This window comes from Aulostomus chinensis, chromosome 9, assembly GCF_037954235.1.
Source record: "Aulostomus chinensis isolate RoL2024-O1b breed Wild chromosome 9, RoL_Achi_v1.0, whole genome shotgun sequence".
In the NCBI taxonomy this organism is placed as follows: domain Eukaryota; kingdom Metazoa; phylum Chordata; class Actinopteri; order Syngnathiformes; family Aulostomidae; genus Aulostomus; species Aulostomus chinensis.
Genome location: NC_141328.1, coordinates 6643626 through 6662377, shown reverse-complemented (window position 1 = coordinate 6662377; position 18752 = coordinate 6643626). Strand labels below are relative to the sequence as shown.

The following is an 18752-nucleotide window of genomic DNA, read 5'->3' as shown; positions in this document are numbered from 1 at the left end:
ATGGAGAGCATGATAATGAGAATGATCAGTACATTTATAAAACCAAATGTTGGTTCACTCAGACTTAATAAAACAAGTTTATTATTTTACCCCAGGCTTGTCACCAGGTTGTTTCTTCCTCTCAGTGCAAACAAGAAATTGTACTTCACACCACGTTGAGTGAACGATATGGTTAATACAGGCAGGTAGACAGGCAGGTAGAGGGCAGTGGGTGGGGCGGGGGGCTGGCGTGGCTGGTGGTCTGTTGGGCTGGCTGACATCTCTGTCTCCTCCTCTCTCCCGGCAGTTCATGGCATCAAGTGGACTTGCAGCAATGGGAACAGCAGCTCTGGCTTCTCAGTGGAGCAGCTAGTGCAACAGATACTGGACAGCCACCAAACTAAGCCACCTCCCCGGACTCACAACTGCCTCTGCACGGGCACCCTGGGTAAGGGCCTAGCAAGTGGGATGGAGTTTGTTCCCTGAGAAAGAGCTGAAATATTCAGCGAGAGCTACAAAAAAGGTCATAAAGATGCAGTTTGTTATATGGTAGATCAGGGAAGCTGGTGGAGGTCTCTAATTGGTATGTGATTCATCGTAAAATTGAAAGTCAGGGTTATTGGCTTATTATTTTTTGTTTATTGATAACTGTGTCAGGGCCTTAACTGAAATAACCCAGCTGTCCTTGATTACTATGCTAATCAGTCAAATATTTTCAGTTGTGTAATTTCACTGGGCTGTTGTCAGGAGAGGAATGTAAAACAGTGGCTTAGTAATTTGTAAAACAAATGCTTCTGGATAACCCTAAGCTGTTTCCACATGGTTCATTAAGTGTAGGTGAGAAAGGCTAGTTGTATCATCCCATGAGGGGAATATTGTCTTTTACAAATTGATAATTCCAAAAACAAATTGATCCACTTTGTCTGTGCTCCTTGAAAATTACTGTTCCCCTATTATTTGGTACATGGAAATCAATGTGATGTGTCTGTCTTTTCTTTTTTCCTTTCTTTACCCCCTCACTTATCCGAATCCCTTGCCTCTTTTGCTCTGTTTGCTCTCATATAGGTGCAGGAAGCAGTGTGCACCATAAATGCAACAGCGCTAAACACCGCATCATCTCCCCAAAAGTGGACCCCCGCACTGGAGGTTACAGCAGTGCCCACTCTGAGGTACAAAACAATGACGTGTCGGAGGGAAAGACCGAGCACACTGCCCACGGTGGAGGTAAAAGCTCTGGGGGAGGAGGTGGTGGGGGCAGCACCAGGGAGAAACGCAATGGTAAAGTCCACAAGCCTGCCCTGCTGCACCAGAACAGCACAGAGGTGTCATCCACCAACCAAGTTGAGGTGCCTGACACCACGCAGAACTCCCCTGTGTCCATCAGCAGCGGTCTCAACAGCGACCCCGACATGGCTGATAGCCCTGTGGTGACAGGCATGAGCCATGTGGCCTCTGTCATGTCTGGCCTGTCCCAGGGGGTCTTTATGTCCGAAGTCACAGGAGACCCTGTCTATAGCATGTCTCCTACTGGTGGCCCTAACACTCACCTGATGGGTGGAGATGCAACCTCACAGGGTTTGGTGCTCTCTGTGACCTCTGATCGTCACAAATTTGCATTCCCCAGTGGAGGAGTAGGGGAGCCGGGGACTACTGCCACAGGAGACAGTCTGTCCATGTTGTCTACAGCTGGGGTGTCTGAGGAACTGGTGCTTTCCAGCAGTCTGGACTCTGGATCCATCAAGATTCCAGAGACTAATATGAACTTTGACCCTGACTGCTTTCTGAACAACCCCAAACAAGGCCAGACCTATGGAGGCAGTGCAATGAAGACAGAGGGCAACTCTTCCTCAACCTCATCTTCCTCCGGTGGAACAAGTAACACTAATGGAAGCCTACAGCGCTCCCCCTCCATGTCAGACAACGGCTACACCTTCAGCTCGGCTTTAGTGAAGAATATCAAGACAGAAGACACATCTTTTGAGCAGCAGCTGGCCAAGGAAAGTGGCTACCAGGTTGGGGCAGTAGTAAACTGTGGCAGTGGGGTACCACCTGGTGCTGGTTCGGGCCAAGGCAGCCTTACTCTGAACCCAGCAGGTTCCCTGCTTCCTTCTGGTGGGGGTCTGAGTCCAAGTACCACCCTGGAGCAGATGGATTTCAGTGCTATTGATGCCAAGCAGGACTATACCTCCAATGCGACCACAGTTAGCTACGGTCAGGCAATGTCTAGTCCTCACATGCAACACCAGAATCGTTCTCCCAGTTTCTTCCTTCAGGATGCCTCTCAGTCTAGCCAGGCTCAGCAGGGGAGGTCCAGCATGGGTCAGAAAACACATTTGATGGAGCACAACTCTCATGACTCTGGAGCTTATATGGGGTTGCAGGTGGTGAAGACAGAATCACCTGGCAGCAATGGTCACCTCCACCATCACCACCAGGCCCACCAGACCCAGCACAGGGCCAACTGTAATGGAGGCTCACCAACAGAGGGGCCCGGACAGACTGGCTCTCTACAGCTGCTACAGTACCAAGGGACCTTCCCTGGGCTGGGAACGGAGCATGAGGAGGTGGTGGGTCTAGAGCAACCAGGCAGTGTAAGTTCAGCACAGGCTGGAGCCACTGAAAATGGATCAGAGAATCTACTCAAGCCAGGGGATCACATTCAGGCCTGTGGGCAAGGAAATGGAGAGGGAAGCGGGGCAGAGCACTATCTACAGCAGGCCTCAGATGGTGGAGGAGGGGGAAGTGCTGGTGCTGGTGAAGGGGTAGCACTTCATAATGGAAACAGCAACAGTGACGGCAGCAACCGCACTCCACAGCAACAGCAGCTTCAGCCTCTACTCCAAGGGACTAACATGGTTCAGGGACTGTACAACACCGTTGGAACCCACCAAGGCTTGGGTGGAGCAGCCAGTAATGGAGGAGCTGGGGGGACAGGCATGGAGATCAGCCTGGATCATTTTGACATCTCTTTTGGAAACCAGTTCTCTGACCTCATCAATGACTTCATCTCAGTGGATGGCAGTGGAAACACCATGTCAGCTGGAGGGGCCCTGTACGCTCACCAGCTGGTCACATCCCACAACTCTGACAGTCAGAGCACAGCTGGTGGGGCCCCCCAGCAAGGCCAGGAAGATGGAGGGGCAAGGGGTTCTGGCTACAACCCCTCAGAGCTCTGCCTTCAACCGTGCTGCAGTCCCCAGTCTCTGAGTGGAGGGGCAGGAGCAGGAGGGAACACAGGAGAGGCAGGCTCATTGTCATACATGAATGTAGCTGAAGTGGTCTCTGCAGCTGTAGCCCATGGTGCTCTTGGGATGCTCCAGGCCACAGGCCGGCTCTTCATGGTCACAGACTACTCTCCTGAGTGGTCTTATCCTGAGGTGAGACCTTCCTCCCTTAGATAAACATATATTATTTTAAACTTGGGTAGCTTAATTTTATTGTAGTTATCCCAATAGTGTTTATATTAACATGTTTAAAAGTGAAATATATTGAAAATATATAGATGGATACATTTTTTTATGGTAACTAGATCTGCCAAAAAAAAAAAATTTTAAAGGGTCTTCTTTGACTGAAGCTATTTGCCTCCATCGCATGTCATGAAAATCAGAAAACCCATCAATTGATTCTCAGGATTTTCATATATTTATGATTTTGACCAACAAAAATGGTTCATCCATTGGAGTTAGATCAGTTACACCCTGTTGTTTTTAGGTGTGTTTATGATTTCCCTTTTTTTCTATGGACAGTGTTTTCTGGGGGTAGGCTCCTATTAGCTTTTAACACAGCGAAGTTGTCTCATTGTCTCTCTATTGTTAAAAAAAAAAAGTGAAATGATAATTTTGTCTAAAATACACAATGGACCTAATCAGAACTCCGCCCCATCTGTATACAGTGGACAGCCAATCTTATTATCATTTTATCATGACACATTCCCCTCCATGCTTGAAACAGGCTCAGTGTGTAATCATGGCATTTGAACGATGGCACAATATCCACTGGGATTCTTTTTTGAAGATTGATTCACTCACTGTGTCCTTTTATTGGCCAGGTGCCATGAGTTGTACTCTGACTCCAGTTTCAAATATTGACACACTCATACCCCCAATTTCATTAACAGTATTATTTTCTGCTTTTGGGGAGGCTAACAGTAAGAAAACCACAAGAGTCAAACTATTAAGTCAAAGCATTGAATTTACAAAAAGCATATTCATTAATCCCAGCGACTGCATTCAAATACGGATTTTTCCCGCTTGAAAAAGAAGTAATAGCATTTGTTATCAGCTTAACATTTGAAATGTCACTGTGGCGTGAAACAGATCTTTTTTTATCCAAAGATCTGAAATGCAGGGGATTCTAGATTAATTAGAAGGTCTGTACTGGAGCAGTGAGTAAACTGTAATGACATCTAGTGGTCAAGTTGGAGATTGCAACATTTCGCCTCATCCTTCCTGAAGAGAATCTTTCGTGAACAATATATGCACAATACAAAACTGTTTACCAGCACACCTACCACTCGTCCAGGATCAGAATACTTCATTGATCCCTGTGAGTGAATTCTTTCCTTGTCTGCAAATGTTCAAATCACAGAGGGAATAGGGTAGGAGCAGGGGCTTACTTGCATTCTGATACACTGTTTGTTTTGTCAACCATGGCTGAATTAACTATATTGATGCTATTAAATCCACAAAAATCCTGGACACATCAGAAAAAAACAAACACTATCGATCCAGTGTAGTCCTAAACGGAACGCCCTGGTAACGCCTTGTTGCAGACTGTTTCGAAATTAAACTTTTACGTTGCCTGCTTTCTGCATTGAAATTGTATCAGAACGGCCACAGCAAATGCGCCACCGGAGTTTAACATTGCCACTTACCCATTGTCCTGCTACCTCACATTGTCCATACTGATGAAACGTACATATTGTTTAAGTCTCCCCTCTGTTGGTCCCCATATTTATGAGCCACCTCTGCCGTCACCTTGTTCCTCCTCTGCTTCATGTAGCCTTGGCAGCCACCTAAAGCAGTCAGCTGATTCCTGCAGTTAACAGTAAGACTACTGAGTTACTGTGTAAACACTCAGAAAGCAATCCGAGAGTACATGCCTCAGCCAACAAGACTATGCGGATACAGAATACCTCCAAAAATAGGTCTTATGGCTCACTGATCCAGAACACAATCCATATCATCTCCAGGAGCTTAACTTTTATAATTAAAATACAGTGCCTCAGTAAATATAATCAAAAATTAACTGTTTTATTGAAAAATAGATCTTCAGGATCTCCATACAGAATATGATCAGGATGATGTGCAGAAGCCACTGTGTTCTCTTTTCAACCATTTCACATGGACTGAACTCATTGGACTGAAAATTGATCTATGACATGTCAGTTAAATGCCACTGGCCTGGAACAGCCTTCATGGTTCAGGATCTACAATTTGACTCCGATAGGCTCCAAAAATCAAATCACCCATTCCCCAAAAATATTCCTACGTTTACACCTCATTTAATCAAACTGTGTTCATTTGTGTTGGAAATACCTCGCTAACACCACGCGCACACACACACACACACACACACACACACACTCTGATGATCATATTACTTCTATGATGTAAGTAATAAGGAATATACTCCATTCGGCCTGTAGATGCCTCTAATTTCTACTAATTGCTACACACTGCTCCTTTAATAACTTGGATTAAATATTTTACAATGAATATTAAAAGCTCTTCTTATTTTCTGACAATATGACGTCAGCAGTCGGCTCCTCCTCCAAACTGTGGAATATTTTAGAATGTAGGTGTAGTGAAGTGAAATGACATTGGCTGTCCACACGATGGCAGCAGAGGCCAGTGTAAGGATGTTTTCCTTTCTCTGGTTGTCTTTCTCAGCTTTGCACTCTAGATGGCAGGATAATAATAATAATAATGTATTCATTTGTAGTTGATGCCTGGCAGGGTGACTATGAGTTTGTTTAATCCGTTTGTGTGTTTTCAGGGTGGTGTAAAGGTGTTGATCACGGGGCCCTGGCAGGAGGCCAGCTCAAACTACAGCTGCTTGTTTGACCAGATCTCCGTCCCAGCCTCTCTCATCCAGCCAGGGGTGCTGCGCTGCTACTGCCCAGGTAAGACAGGAGGATACCCGCATGCGTTTCAAAGAAGAGATGTTGACTGAACCAGCTTTCGTTTCAGCCAGTATCGCTTTGGACAGAAGGGATGACAGTTAACAGCATGCTTTTGTAGTTTATACTGGGTTTTCTCTTAAATAGTTTTTCAAAGCTCCATTACCTCTGCCAAGATGTTCATGTTGTCCAAGCGTGTGTCTGACTGGCTGAATTACATGAAACCCAGTGCTGTGTATACATACACATATCCTCATATAACATTTTGGAGACAGCCTGAATCACAGGGCAAATACACAAATAGATTTTTGCTTTTGTTTATGTTGGAGCGTGTTTTTTTTTTGTTGTTGTTAGCAAGGGTGGGTGACGTCAAGGCATTTTTTCTTTTAGCACATAATTTTTTGTTTTTGCAAGAACATAGAAAAATGTATCTTCTTTCACACTGTAACAAAGCAGAAAGACTCATTTGTTTTGCTCCATGACCCTCCAGTGTTGGGAAGGCTGTCCAGCTGCCCATAGAATTTAATGTCACGTGAGACCAGGATTTTTAGGTAGGAAAACTAAAAGGAGGATTTTTTTTAAAACAGACTCTATTTCACAAATTTCACATGAAATGCTAAGGATTTCTGACACTGTCCTTAAGGATGTCCTGTCTGTTAGGGTATATAATTTGAGGTCATAGAAGTTTGTCTTCTACGTGATAGGCCAAAGATCCAGAGGAGGGATTCAGCTGAATCTGAGTCTAATTCTGTGTAAACTCGTCCATTATCATGACCATGGCAACCTCTAACTGCAGTTGAAGTTCCCCAGTTGAGTCAGATCAGCTGATTATACTGTGTCTGATGTCTGGGATGTTTACCAAATGCTTGACTGACTTGTCTTGTCGATCGATCTTCTATTTTCACTCACGTTGCATTTGAGAGAAATCGTTTCATCGGGTATTTCTCTGTGTAATGAGGTGGAGTCATTGATGGCGTCAGTCTGTCTATGTATGAAGACACTGACGCTGCTCAGATTTTTAACATATTACAGTGGAAAAATAGCAATGTCAATCAGCCAGTGGGGTCGTGATATGTTTGTTCCTGTTATGTAGACCTGGGTGGAGGGATGTCCACTAGCTTCTTGTCTATTGGTCTGAAGGCTGAACTGGTCAACAGGGTTTGTACGTCTAGTTTGGGCTTTTTCAACTGCATTTTGAAGGGAATTATTTGCTTCTACAAACCACTTTCTGTTATGACATATTAAAGTACTGAGGACACAGTTCTAACAGCGATCAGACACAATGGCAATCTAAAGTGCTTATTTTTTCATGAAGTCCTTCATCCAGAGCTATTCTAAGTCTAGCACATGTTTTCTCTGGAAAGCATAGTCACTCTAATAATTTATAACCCTGTTAACCTACTAGGTCATAATGTAATTTAAGCGCTAAATAATATATATGGTGTTTCCTGTATGCTCCCTGACGTGTCATTATCCTCTCTCCTCAGCTCACGACACTGGTCTGGTGACCCTCCAGGTGGCCGTCAGTAACCAGATCATCTCCAACTCTGTGGTTTTTGAGTACAAAGCCCGCGCTCTTCCTTCACTGCCATCATCTCAGCACGACTGGCTCTCGCTAGATGGTACGGTCTCTTTTGAAATATATTTAAGCTTCCATCGCATCTTCTATGTGTCCTCTCCACTCATTCACGTTTTAATTTATTGCCTCACACTCGTCCCTTTACTCTCCTCCTACTTCTAATTCATCTGTTCCCTAATCTCCCGTGTATTTTTGCTGATTTGTATCCGTTAATCTGCTTCATCATTCTGCATGACTGAACTGTTACAATTTACACATTCATATGTATCCAGCTCTGCTTGGAGCAAAACATGTATAGGGTATTTTTAAATGTTGGAGAAACTCAAAAAGCGCATGTTACGCAGGGTTTTCTGGATTCAAATTGGTATTTTTCATATCACCTGCGATGGTTAAAAGTGTCAGAAATATCCAGTTTTGATAGAATTCTGTTTGGGATTCATGCTGTTAAATCTTTTGTATCTGAAAAACAGGAGTACACTGTTACAATAATAAGAGGAGTTATTGTGAGTCATATTTTGTGTTTGTAGTCCTGAAATATGCTGGGGGGGGTTTTGGTATTTGGCCAAACAATGAGAAAATACTTCATTCGCCTTACAACCTTCAGAAACGTATTTAGAGTTTTTGGAAAGTAGCTGAACGGTAATTCAACATTGTTTTATCAGCTGTCATCAGAGCGGTTGATCGGGCCGTGTCATGCTTGTGAAAGGAGTTGATAGAAACCCAGTTGCAATTAATTTACATGAATTTTAACTTGTATACCGATAAAGGAGAAATATAATTGGATTAAAATTGTCGGTTTGACTCCCATCACAACACCCCACCTGAGGGACAACATTAACATTTTTACTTTCATTATTTCTTTTAATCTATCTCAGGTTTTTTTTGGGGGGGGGGGGGGTTTAGAGAAATCTACATTTAATTTTGTAGCTGTTACTCTCAATCGTTAGGGAAACTATAAATGTTGCAGGAATCGATGTCAAATGTGTACGTGAGACATTTGAATAATGCTTTTTTTTAATAAACATGTAAATTGATTTTTGATTATTTTGTGTTTATTAGCCATAAAAACAAGCTTTTGCAGATTAGCAATGAGATCTTCCACACTGAGGAGAAGATGACACATGACATGGCTGGTGAATTTCCAATGTAAAAATCAAAACTTAGTCTCCGAAGACAAAGAGTTGGCGTTTTCTCCTGAATGCACATAAGTCAATGTGTGTTTGTATGTGTGCTGCCAGGGAAAGCATTGCTGCAGTGCTTGAGCATTGACAGGATAAAGTAGGGCACGGTGAAGCTCGGGCTCCCAGGACAGCTGCATTGCAGACGGCCCTTGAGGGAGTGGGAGTGAGTAATCCAGCACCGGCGGCTCGTACGCGGCAGAACCAGTAGATCCCTCCGCCATTCATACCCTACTGCCTCACTGGCCCATTCACAGAACCAGTTAAGGAGGAACTGAGGACTGTCTCAGGCAAAACACAGCCCACCCTGTTACCTTACTGACATTAACCCCATACCTGCCTCTCACTTTTTGCGAGTGTGTGGTTTGATGTCTGAGGATGACAAACGTGAGTAGTGATCAGCAGATAAGTGCCATCTTTGGTGATTGAGATTGGCTCTTTGCATCCCTCCAACTGCTGACACATTTAATGCACCTCCTGTTATTAGAGACAGTTAATATACAATAATGCATGAGGTTTGAACCTTGAGATTGTGTGATTTTTTTTTTTTTTTAGCAGTTTTGTTTCAAGTGTAAATGATGAGGTTAAAGTAGCTGTCAGGTGAACCCTGTTGTGTGGGTGAGAGAGGAGGGCTTTACCTCAATGAACAGTTCTATGCTGTTAAAATTATTAAAGGTGGCACTCACGTTCAGTAAATACCTGCATTTTGGATTCAGTCTATCTTTTGAGAAAAACTTGTCCCCTAAGCAGCTTCGGGGCTTTGGACAGCGAATCTGGTGCTGAACGCACAACTAAATCTAAAAAGAACCCCCCCCCCCCCAACAAAATAAATAAATAAATAAATTGAAGTGTAATCCTTGCGTTGTTCTCCCAGGATATGTCTGGTTTCAGACAATGTAACTTTCTCAGAAGTGGGTTAGAGTGGTGCATGTGGAGTCACATCCATCAAATAGCAGAGGAAGCGCTGCACACAGACTCAGGGATCCAGCCCTCTAGTTGTAGTTGACCACTTCCAAAACACTGTGACTGCCCAGAGTCCACAGCCCAGTCACCTGATTAACCGTACTGGCTCCTGACATTAGGTGACATACATGCACGATGGTTTCTTTAGAGTGCGGCCGTGTGCTATACAGCTCTGCCAGATTGTTTTCCCAAGGAAGACTCACTGTGCTATGATGTGCTAATGGCACAGCTGCCTGCCTGCCTTGATTTGTCATAATGCAGAGTGGGGGAAGGGGCGCTTTTTCTCTGCAGCACTGCAGGTACGGAGCCATGGGCAGGACAGAAATACAGTCGGGGCTGCACAACTCTCCTCCCAATAAGTCCCCGTACTCACATCCCACGACCTGAGCCGGGGGGAGGCATGCTGGGTCCTGCCAGATTACAGCCTCGCAAAGCGGCATACAGTGACTCTTAGCAGCCTGCACCGGCGTGACAAACCGTGTACACACAATGCAGGAGCGGAGGAGTGGGCGTGTTTGGGTAAACATGCTAAACTACTGCAAACAGATCACGATAGAGTTTAAACTGCATGTGCTAAGAAAGGCGAACGGAGTCGTTCTGGGGTTTTTACTCCTCTTTTTTTCCTGTTTGGACGGCGGTGCAGACTTCAGCGTGTCCGGTAACTGACGCGCGTCGAGCAGCGCAGATAACCTGTTTGAATAGGTTACTGCTACAGATCCTACAACAATGACCAGGGGTTTGGGGAGTCTGTAAGGAGCATGGAAGAAACCGCTAACGGGAATTAGGGCGTCTGTTTACCGGTGTCACGTGCGCACAACGTCTCCTAGCAGCGGTTTTTTTTTTTTTTTTTTTGTCATTTCACTGCAGGCTGGGATAGCAGCGACTACTAGAAACACTGGAGCGTCTGTGTGTGTGTGTGTGTGTGTGTGTGAGAGAGAGAGAGGTGAAATAAGTGAAGAGGAGGGGGCTATTAGAGGAAGAAGAGTAGTGAGCGATCTTCCCCTCTCTCTCTCTCTCTCTCTCTCTCTCTCTCTCGCGTCGCTCTCTCCCCTCACTTGTTCTATTGTTTGACGAGTGCTCTGTGGAGATTGAGATTCAGTCCTCACCAAGGATATACATTTTTTAAAAATCTTTTTTTCTCCCTTCCGTGTAACCCCATGCAGTAGCCCCGACCGTCACACTGTGGGGGTAATTTGAATGAAAGGCAGCTATGGTTGGACTTCTTTGGGTTAGGATGCCTGTGAATGACACCTGCTTTTCCTAAAAAGACAAAAGAGGCAGTGTTTTTTTGTTTTTTTTTTGAGGTGGACTCTACCAATGGAAAATAAAATAGAAGGTTAGAAGTGTTGAATTGTGTGGATGTAGTGCTGTGCCATATTGTGCTGTGTTTATATCCTCGTATCATCTCATGTGTGCCAGGAAAAGTTGAAGTTACATGTTTTTCTTTCTCGCATGCTGGTTGTTGTGATCCCCATGTCTTTATAATACAAACCCGTTTTTTTTTTTTTTAAGATCAATTATTTGGCCACATGCTTCCTCCAAGTGCGCCTCGTTGCAGGGCACTTGATAGTTGCCAACTATTGTTTTGGCATTTCTAAGAAACGTTTTTCATGAATTTAGAAAATAGTGTTAACACATGACAAAGATTCGTGTTCTCCCTTTTTGATTTGATGGGTTGAACAACAGGAAGCTCTAGTCAGTCTGACAACTGCTGTTTCACGTGTTGTTCAAAGTATGGAAGTTGCTCTGGCGCAGAGGGTTGACGCATCCCTGAGTGCTTCTCGGGTGATCGGGGCCAGCAGTGGGAAGTGCTGTACTTTACATTTAGAGCTGTTTTTGTTGTTGTTGTTGTTGTTGTTGTTGTTTGTTTAACAATATCAAGGCATATAGGAAACAGTTAACATGGGGTTAAATGAGATGAGCGTGTTGCTACATCGCGAGTGTTGCCTGCGAGCGTTTCAGCACCACAGACCAGTGAACAGCGACTCTGTCTCCAACTTTTCTGTAGTTAAACCCTTCCAGACTATTTAAAGTGAAAACAGATACATGTCTTCATTTATCCACCTGTTGCTCGTCTGTGAATAGTTTTAGTATAGCCGAGACAAACAACAAGCCATCTCTATTATGTTAGCCTCTTGGAGAAGAGAAGTAAATAACACTATTTTTTGTTCACTTTTTTTTTTTATTTGTTTTATTCCTAAGTGGTTTATGTAATGTGGTTGTCAGCAGTAGGAACAGTAAGTAAACATTTATAATTCCTACTGGTACTGTAGTGTTGGCAGCATTTCACTTAATCCTGGGCTGACTGCAGAAGCAGCAGGCACAATAACAGTTATATTAATGATATCACTGTGTCAGGCGTTTTGTCCCATTTGTCAAAATACCCCCTAAATAAAATACCCCACTAAACCCTGCATTTATGTACCTATCTGCATGTCTGTCTGTATCACTCATAAGATGTATTAAGTCAGCAGTGGTATAAGTAATAGAAAATAAGAGTACAATTAGTCACTGTTGTAGTTTTCTTGTGGTGATAGTAGTTTTAGTTGCGTGCCTGCACCTGGAGGTGATGGATCACGCCAGACTAGAAGAGACATATGAGTAATTAGAGAGGATCGGTCATTTTGGCCGACCACATCATTCCTGGCTGTTTACGTCAGCTCAGGTTTCCCAGATATTGTGAAGGAGCTTCATTTTTATTGACTTCAGCCATTCAATTATGGATTATTTAATTGGTTGGATTTTGTTCTTTTTATTTCTGCTTGTCTTGGGACACCAAGAGTTGGATTTTGTAATTGTGGCTAATTGAATAATAACTATAAATCTTTTGTGAGGTTTTTTTTTGTTTTTTTTTTGCTTTTCGCTTGTGTTTCAGTCTGAGCTCAAATTAAAGTCAAAGGGTAATACCATCAATGATGATTCGGTCAGCTGCTGAGTTTCACATCTGTCTGCTCAGTTTCTATGTCTCGCCAATCAGAAACGACTTTTAATGCTACAACCTTGTGTAGATAAGCATCCCAGTGCGTGCGCTCCAAGTAACTGTTGTCTTGATTGATTCATCTTTTACTATCACCTCTTGTTTGAACTTCTTCCTGCAGCTGACATGTCAAGCACTATATGTTGTGTATATGTTTATGGAAGTACTTGTTACTCTGTCAGTTGACAGCCTATAAAAGCCCAGACAAAAGCCAATCTTCCATCAGTGTGTTCGTGTGACAGCAGATGACCCGCAGTCCCCGCGGTTATGTTCACTCTTGGCATTTTACCTCCCCTGTGACACGATGTCCCTCTTTAGCTTTCAGACCGTACTCATATTGACCTACTTAGCTGGACAAATGCCAGTAGGTTAAGAGCGGTTTCATCTTTGTGGCAGAACAAGTATTGTGACCTTTGTTTGCTGTTTTTAAACTTCCTTATACAAATGAGAAGAAATTGGTTCCAACTGTTTAAGGACAGCATTGTCTAACAGGCCATATTCTCTATTAAAAATGGATTCTCTATTAAAGATGGTCATTTTTGCAAATGTTGCTTTTATGATTTAGCAATATGCTGATGCAACAGAAGGGTTCTGTCTTCAAGGCCACGTCATTTTTGGTGTTAGTAACTGGTTTTAAAAGAACATTTAATGACCAATAGGAGAAAGGGAAGTCATTTTGATTTTTTTTTTGGCTCTTAGTTCATGTCTCTATGAACCGCAGAAGCGGGGAAATATAAGGTTTTAGTGGAAAATTTTTATCACGTTTTTTTTTTTAGAAAAGCTACAGGTTTTAGGAGGTCACTTACAAAAAATGTCCAAAATATTACTCTTGGCCGTTTTAGTCCTAATAGGATTAAAAAGAAAAATGCCATTTGCCCAGGCAGAGCTCGCTTTAACTTATAAGGCCTGAAATCAAATTGTAGGAGCTTGATTGTCTGGTGTGCATGAGGGATTTCTGATGGTGGGAACAGATTATGAGCAATATGACCCATTAGCAGTGCTCACGATTTTAAATGTTGTCATTAAGAGCATTCAAAAGGATGACGGAAGATTTGACAAGTCTGCACCCCCCCCCCCCCCCATGTGTGTGTTATCTTTGTGATGAATTGAAAACCTGTCTAAAGGGTATCCTGCCCCTCGCCCTACCCCCCTCATCCTGAACAGAATGAATAGTATAGCAGATGAATGGATACAGAGATGGATCCCTCTAATAGATTAGATGCCATGAATCTACAGAAGAAAGATATCTACATCACATTCGATAACATTCCTCACATGGAAACCTTCTTTTATCAGTCCAACAGGAATAACAGGAAGTTGAAAAAAAATAACAAAAGCTAGAAAAAAACAGTCATTATATGTCAAAGTGAAGAGAGCCTTTGAACAGCAGATAGCCATGTGTTCCAGCTGTGAGGGTGGCTGCCAGATGGCCTGGCCCCTTCCTCTGCATGGTCACAAATACCAACCCCTGTCAGTCAGACCCAGAGGGAGGCTGGCCTCCAGCCTGTCTCCTACCTCACATGTGAGGAGTCGATGGGCTCCAGAGAAATAATGAGTTCTAGCGCTAAACTTGACCGGCATGAACATAAGCGGAGGTTGAGAAGGATTAAATATGTCCTTCCAGACTTTGTCAGAGGTTCATTGTATCATTACACTCATTTTAGGATAAAGTACCAGTAAGTTAGTTGAAAATACTGAAGAATGAGCAGATTGTAGGTTATATTCTTTTTGTACTGACAACAAAATCACCTGTAGCTAAATTGTCCTTGGTACCTGTGTGTTGCTATTGTCCACTAAAAGCTCCTTGTGCATGTAAATGTTTGACTTGACCAAGAGTGAAAATAAAACTGTCTGAGAGTGTTTATAGTAAAAAAAAAAAAAAAATTTGGCTTAAATAATGCTTGCCTTGTCCTCATCCTTGGCATTGCCTTGTAGGAACAAAGAAGCTCCTCCTGTCTGCCCACAAACTTGAACCAAGCACTGCACCCTCGAGTCGGTCTCATGACAACTTCTGCCTGTCTCTCTCCTGCCCCCCTCCTATAGTCTTCCCTTCCCCTCCTGTCCTTTCTTTTCAGTTCACCCTTGTCCTGTCCTTACCTGTAATCTCTCCTGCTGCCTTCTTCCTCCCTTCAGCCCGCTTGCACTCCGACCGTGCCCCACTGAGTGTCAATAATCAGCCCTGTCCTTCCCTCCTTTATCTGTCTGTATATCAAACTGTCTCAGGAGAAGCTGCTGCCATGTCCCAGATATTAGACAGATCACATGGGACAGCACTGTGACTTTGTTTGGATTGAAATCCAATCCATATCTCATAGGTCCTCTGCAATCCCCTGTTCTCAGAGGGCATGAGTGTCCTGAGTGGCTAAAGAGGAGTAGTCTTTAGCACCCTCCACGTAGGAACACTGACTGTGGAGGTCAGCATCATCATTTAGAGAGTATGCTTCACTTTTCCTGCTATGGATCTAAGTGATTTTCCACATGGATTCTATCTTCTAAATCTAAATTATGGGACCAGGTCACAGGCCAGTGTCTGTTGGGTCCCCCAGTGATAACACAAGTAATTTGTTGTAATGACGGTCCCCTCGGTCCCAAGGCAAGCCACAAAATAACTCATTTGTCTTAGCGGTCATAGATGGTCAAGCCCTTTTGTCATACCGAATTACATGGAAGTTTTTTCACCTCCATGCTGTTAATGGCCACCACATTAACTATATGAAGAGTGATCTTTTCTCAGCCTCGCCAAGCATTTGTCCCACAGGTGAGAGGTTTTCCTCTCACTCTTAAGAAGAGACAGGTCAGGTCATTTTGCAGTGTGTTCACAGTCATTTCAATAAGTACGCAATAAGAGTTATGTAATGGGCTGTACAGAAAAGACACCTCACTTGTAACTCACTGTTCGCTGTTGTAATAGAAGGCCCTCTTACTAGAAAACACTTAACTCTCCTCATGATGCCACAGCAGAGTTCAGGTAGATATAATGATATGAGTTGCAGAATTTCTCTGTTTGTATTTTATATTCAATTTAATGGGCAAACTTATCAAGGGTCCATGTCCTGCAGGAAGACAGAGCAGTACAAATGTGGGGAAAGTAAGTTAGTTAACCAATCACCAACCATCCAAGTGCTGTAATAATAATGAATGGTGGTCTGCACCCACTTGCTTTCTAAAATAGCATGTCACAGTCTGCCCTAAATGTGTGAGAGTGACCACGTCTGCTGTCACACACCGTCACAAGGGAGTAAACCAGAGAGTGGGAGGGCGTTAAAGATGTCACTGTGTTGTTGCAGTTCTGTTTGGCTGCTCACCTTCCATGTCTCCTCCCACTCGTCTCTACCCCCATCCTCCCTCTGCAGTGGACGTGCATCGCATTTGGAGCAGCAGGCAGCAGGTGGAGATGACATCATCTGCACTGCAGCACACTGCAGCACTAGGTCTGAACAAAGACATGTCAGCGTGCTGCTAACTATCCTGTCTCTCTCTCTCTCTCTCTCTCTCTCCCTCTCCCTCTCTCCATCTCTCCGTCTCTCCCCCCATGTCAGCCACAGGAAGAGAGAGAGAGAGAGAGCATAGCCTTTTACCAAGACAGGGTGTAGCGCCTTGACCTATCGCAACCCCCAGCCCCCACCCTCCACTACCCCCAGACTCAAACAGGTTTTCAGCTTCTCAGCTCATTTTGTTGGAGATGGATCCCGCAAGGAAGAAATAAAGCAAAATCTTCCCACGAGTCATCAGCTGATCCAACAACAGGTTCACTCATGGACAGAAGGCTCACTGTTGTCTTCCAAGTCCATTATTGCAGCAATTTACAAGCTACAGACATAATGTTTTTCCATCTAATAACAGTGTTCATTTGACCTCTTTTACTGTGCTTTGTAGGAGGTCTAACTGTGACATTAGCTCCCAACAGTTCTCCTGAGTCGCAATTGCCAAGATACTGTAAAGAGCAAATATCACCAGGTCACGCTGTGAAAGCTCCCCGCTCAGAGTAATTAGGTCCCTACCTATGGCATCAACACTGAGAAACCTGAGTAGGCCAAGTACATATAGCAAAGAAGATTTATGTTTTTTTTTCATTTAATTGTTTGTCTTTCGCTCTATTTTTTTGTCTGGTGTACAGAGTCCTTCTCCTCCCCTTCATCAATAAGCCAATAGCACACAGGCAGACCATACACACTCGTTCCTGTCGCCTAGTTACCGCTCGGCAGCAGGTTGCCACAGAAACGGCCTCATAGTGGCTAAATGGGGAATGCTAATGCAGTCTTCTATACTCCCTACTGCAGTGGGCTCTCTTTGCCCATCCCATTCCACTGTCTTTACACAGCATACGTGTGCATGCATGCGTGTGTGCGTCTCTGCATGTGTGCGTGTGTGACACCTCAAAGTGTTGCTTGTGTGTAGTACTGTAAAATGTGTACTGTTTATTAGGGGGTTTGTGAGGGGTATTATATTTGTGTTTATGTACATGCACGCGCGCACACATACACACAGAGACACACACACACACACATATATATACACACACACACACACACACACACACAAACCATTGTTCACTATGCCCTATACTCTTTTATTATGCAGCCTTTCTATATTTCTGGGTGAAGCAGCATGTAGTCTAAAGGTATATGCTGTTCCATCTTGATGTATGGAATGGACTAAGCTTCCAAGGACCACAGATAGGTGCAAGTTGTGATTGATTCAGGAGTGTTGCTTCTTAGTCCTCCTACCACGCCTGTTTATGGAAGGGGGGTGGATGGCTGGGATTCTTTGGCCATAATGGGCTGTACTTAATCAGATGGCCTTCATCTGCACACTCCCTCCAGAGCATGTCTGAAGCCCTGTATAATAGGGTGGGCAGATTTAACATACCCCCACTCACCAGCCAATCATTCACCCAGTATTAGTCTGCCGGGGATGTTTTTGAGTGGGGCAGGAACAGCAGGAGTCTAGTGTTGGGAGCCCTGAGCGGATGATTGATAGGCTTTTAAGGTTTTTTTTTTTAGTAAAACCAATTGCTTTGAAGTTAATGATTGAATCTTATCCTTTTCACTTTTCAGGCAAATAAATGATAATAATTTTGTATGTTGTCACTGAAAGCAGGAAATTAACTTGCCATTTACTGTGTTCTGTCACATTAAAAATAGCATTTGTTCTTAAATGGTTGATTATACGCCTCTTGATGTTAAGCCCCAAGTTGCTGCGACAATCCCACTGCTGCTCAGAGCAACATATTTGGCGCAGCTTGGTGCATACTGTGTGGTCATTTGTCTTGTCAGGACACAGGGTTGTTTGTGCTGGTAACAGCAAAGACAGCCATTTTTTTTTGCACACTGGATGTTACTTGAGTGCTGACTTGTGTTCTTCTTCTGTGCCCCCACTGTTTGACTAGATAACCAGTTCAGAATGTCTATCCTGGAGCGCTTGGAGCAGATGGAGAGGAGGATGGCAGAGATGGCGAGCCACCAGCAACAGAGCAGTGCAGGGAGTGGCGGAGCTGGGGGAGGGACAGGGGGGACAGGGGGTGGGGGAGGTGGGACAGGAGGCGGAGGAGGTGGAGGAGGCAACAACAACCAGTCACAGGTAAAAAGCCACATCAGGCTTCTCATTGGTAATGCATTAAGATGGCATATGACAATATACATTAAGCTCAGGAAAAGTGCATATAAGTGATTTGAGTGTCAAAGAGGATCATCAATCAGCCAGTAAAAGATTTGCTCCTTTTGTCTATGTGAGTGTGTAACTGGCCAGACGCAGGCCAGTAGCTCATTTGAGAGCCGTGTCGTGGTGGTCTGTGAGAAGATGATGAGCAGAGCCTGCTGGGCCAAGTCCAAACACTTAATTCACTCCAAGACTTTCAGAGGCATGACACTCCTTCATCTGGCTGCTGGCCAGGGCTACGCCACCCTCATCCAAACACTCATCAAGTGGCGGTGAGAACAACATACTCAGTGTATA

General features: G+C 44.0%; 1 protein-coding gene across 8 annotated transcripts in view; it reads left to right on the top strand.

Annotated features, from left to right (window-relative positions):
* The window catches only part of camta1a (calmodulin binding transcription activator 1a), a 306871-nt gene that overhangs the window by 280869 nt on the left and 7250 nt on the right, over positions 1–18752 (top strand). For 6 of the 8 annotated variants that reach the window (XM_086213431.1, XM_086213435.1, XM_086213430.1 and 3 more), the window contains 6 exons: positions 287–427; positions 1045–3356; positions 5977–6103; positions 7588–7722; positions 18187–18377; positions 18531–18727. In XM_086213431.1, coding sequence (XP_086069557.1) covers positions 287–427; positions 1045–3356; positions 5977–6103; positions 7588–7722; positions 18187–18377; positions 18531–18727 — 3103 coding nt within the window. The remainder of the gene's footprint in view (positions 1–286; positions 428–1044; positions 3357–5976; positions 6104–7587; positions 7723–18186; positions 18378–18530; positions 18728–18752) is intronic. The other 2 variants (XM_086213436.1, XM_086213432.1) reach the window with 1 other exon arrangement.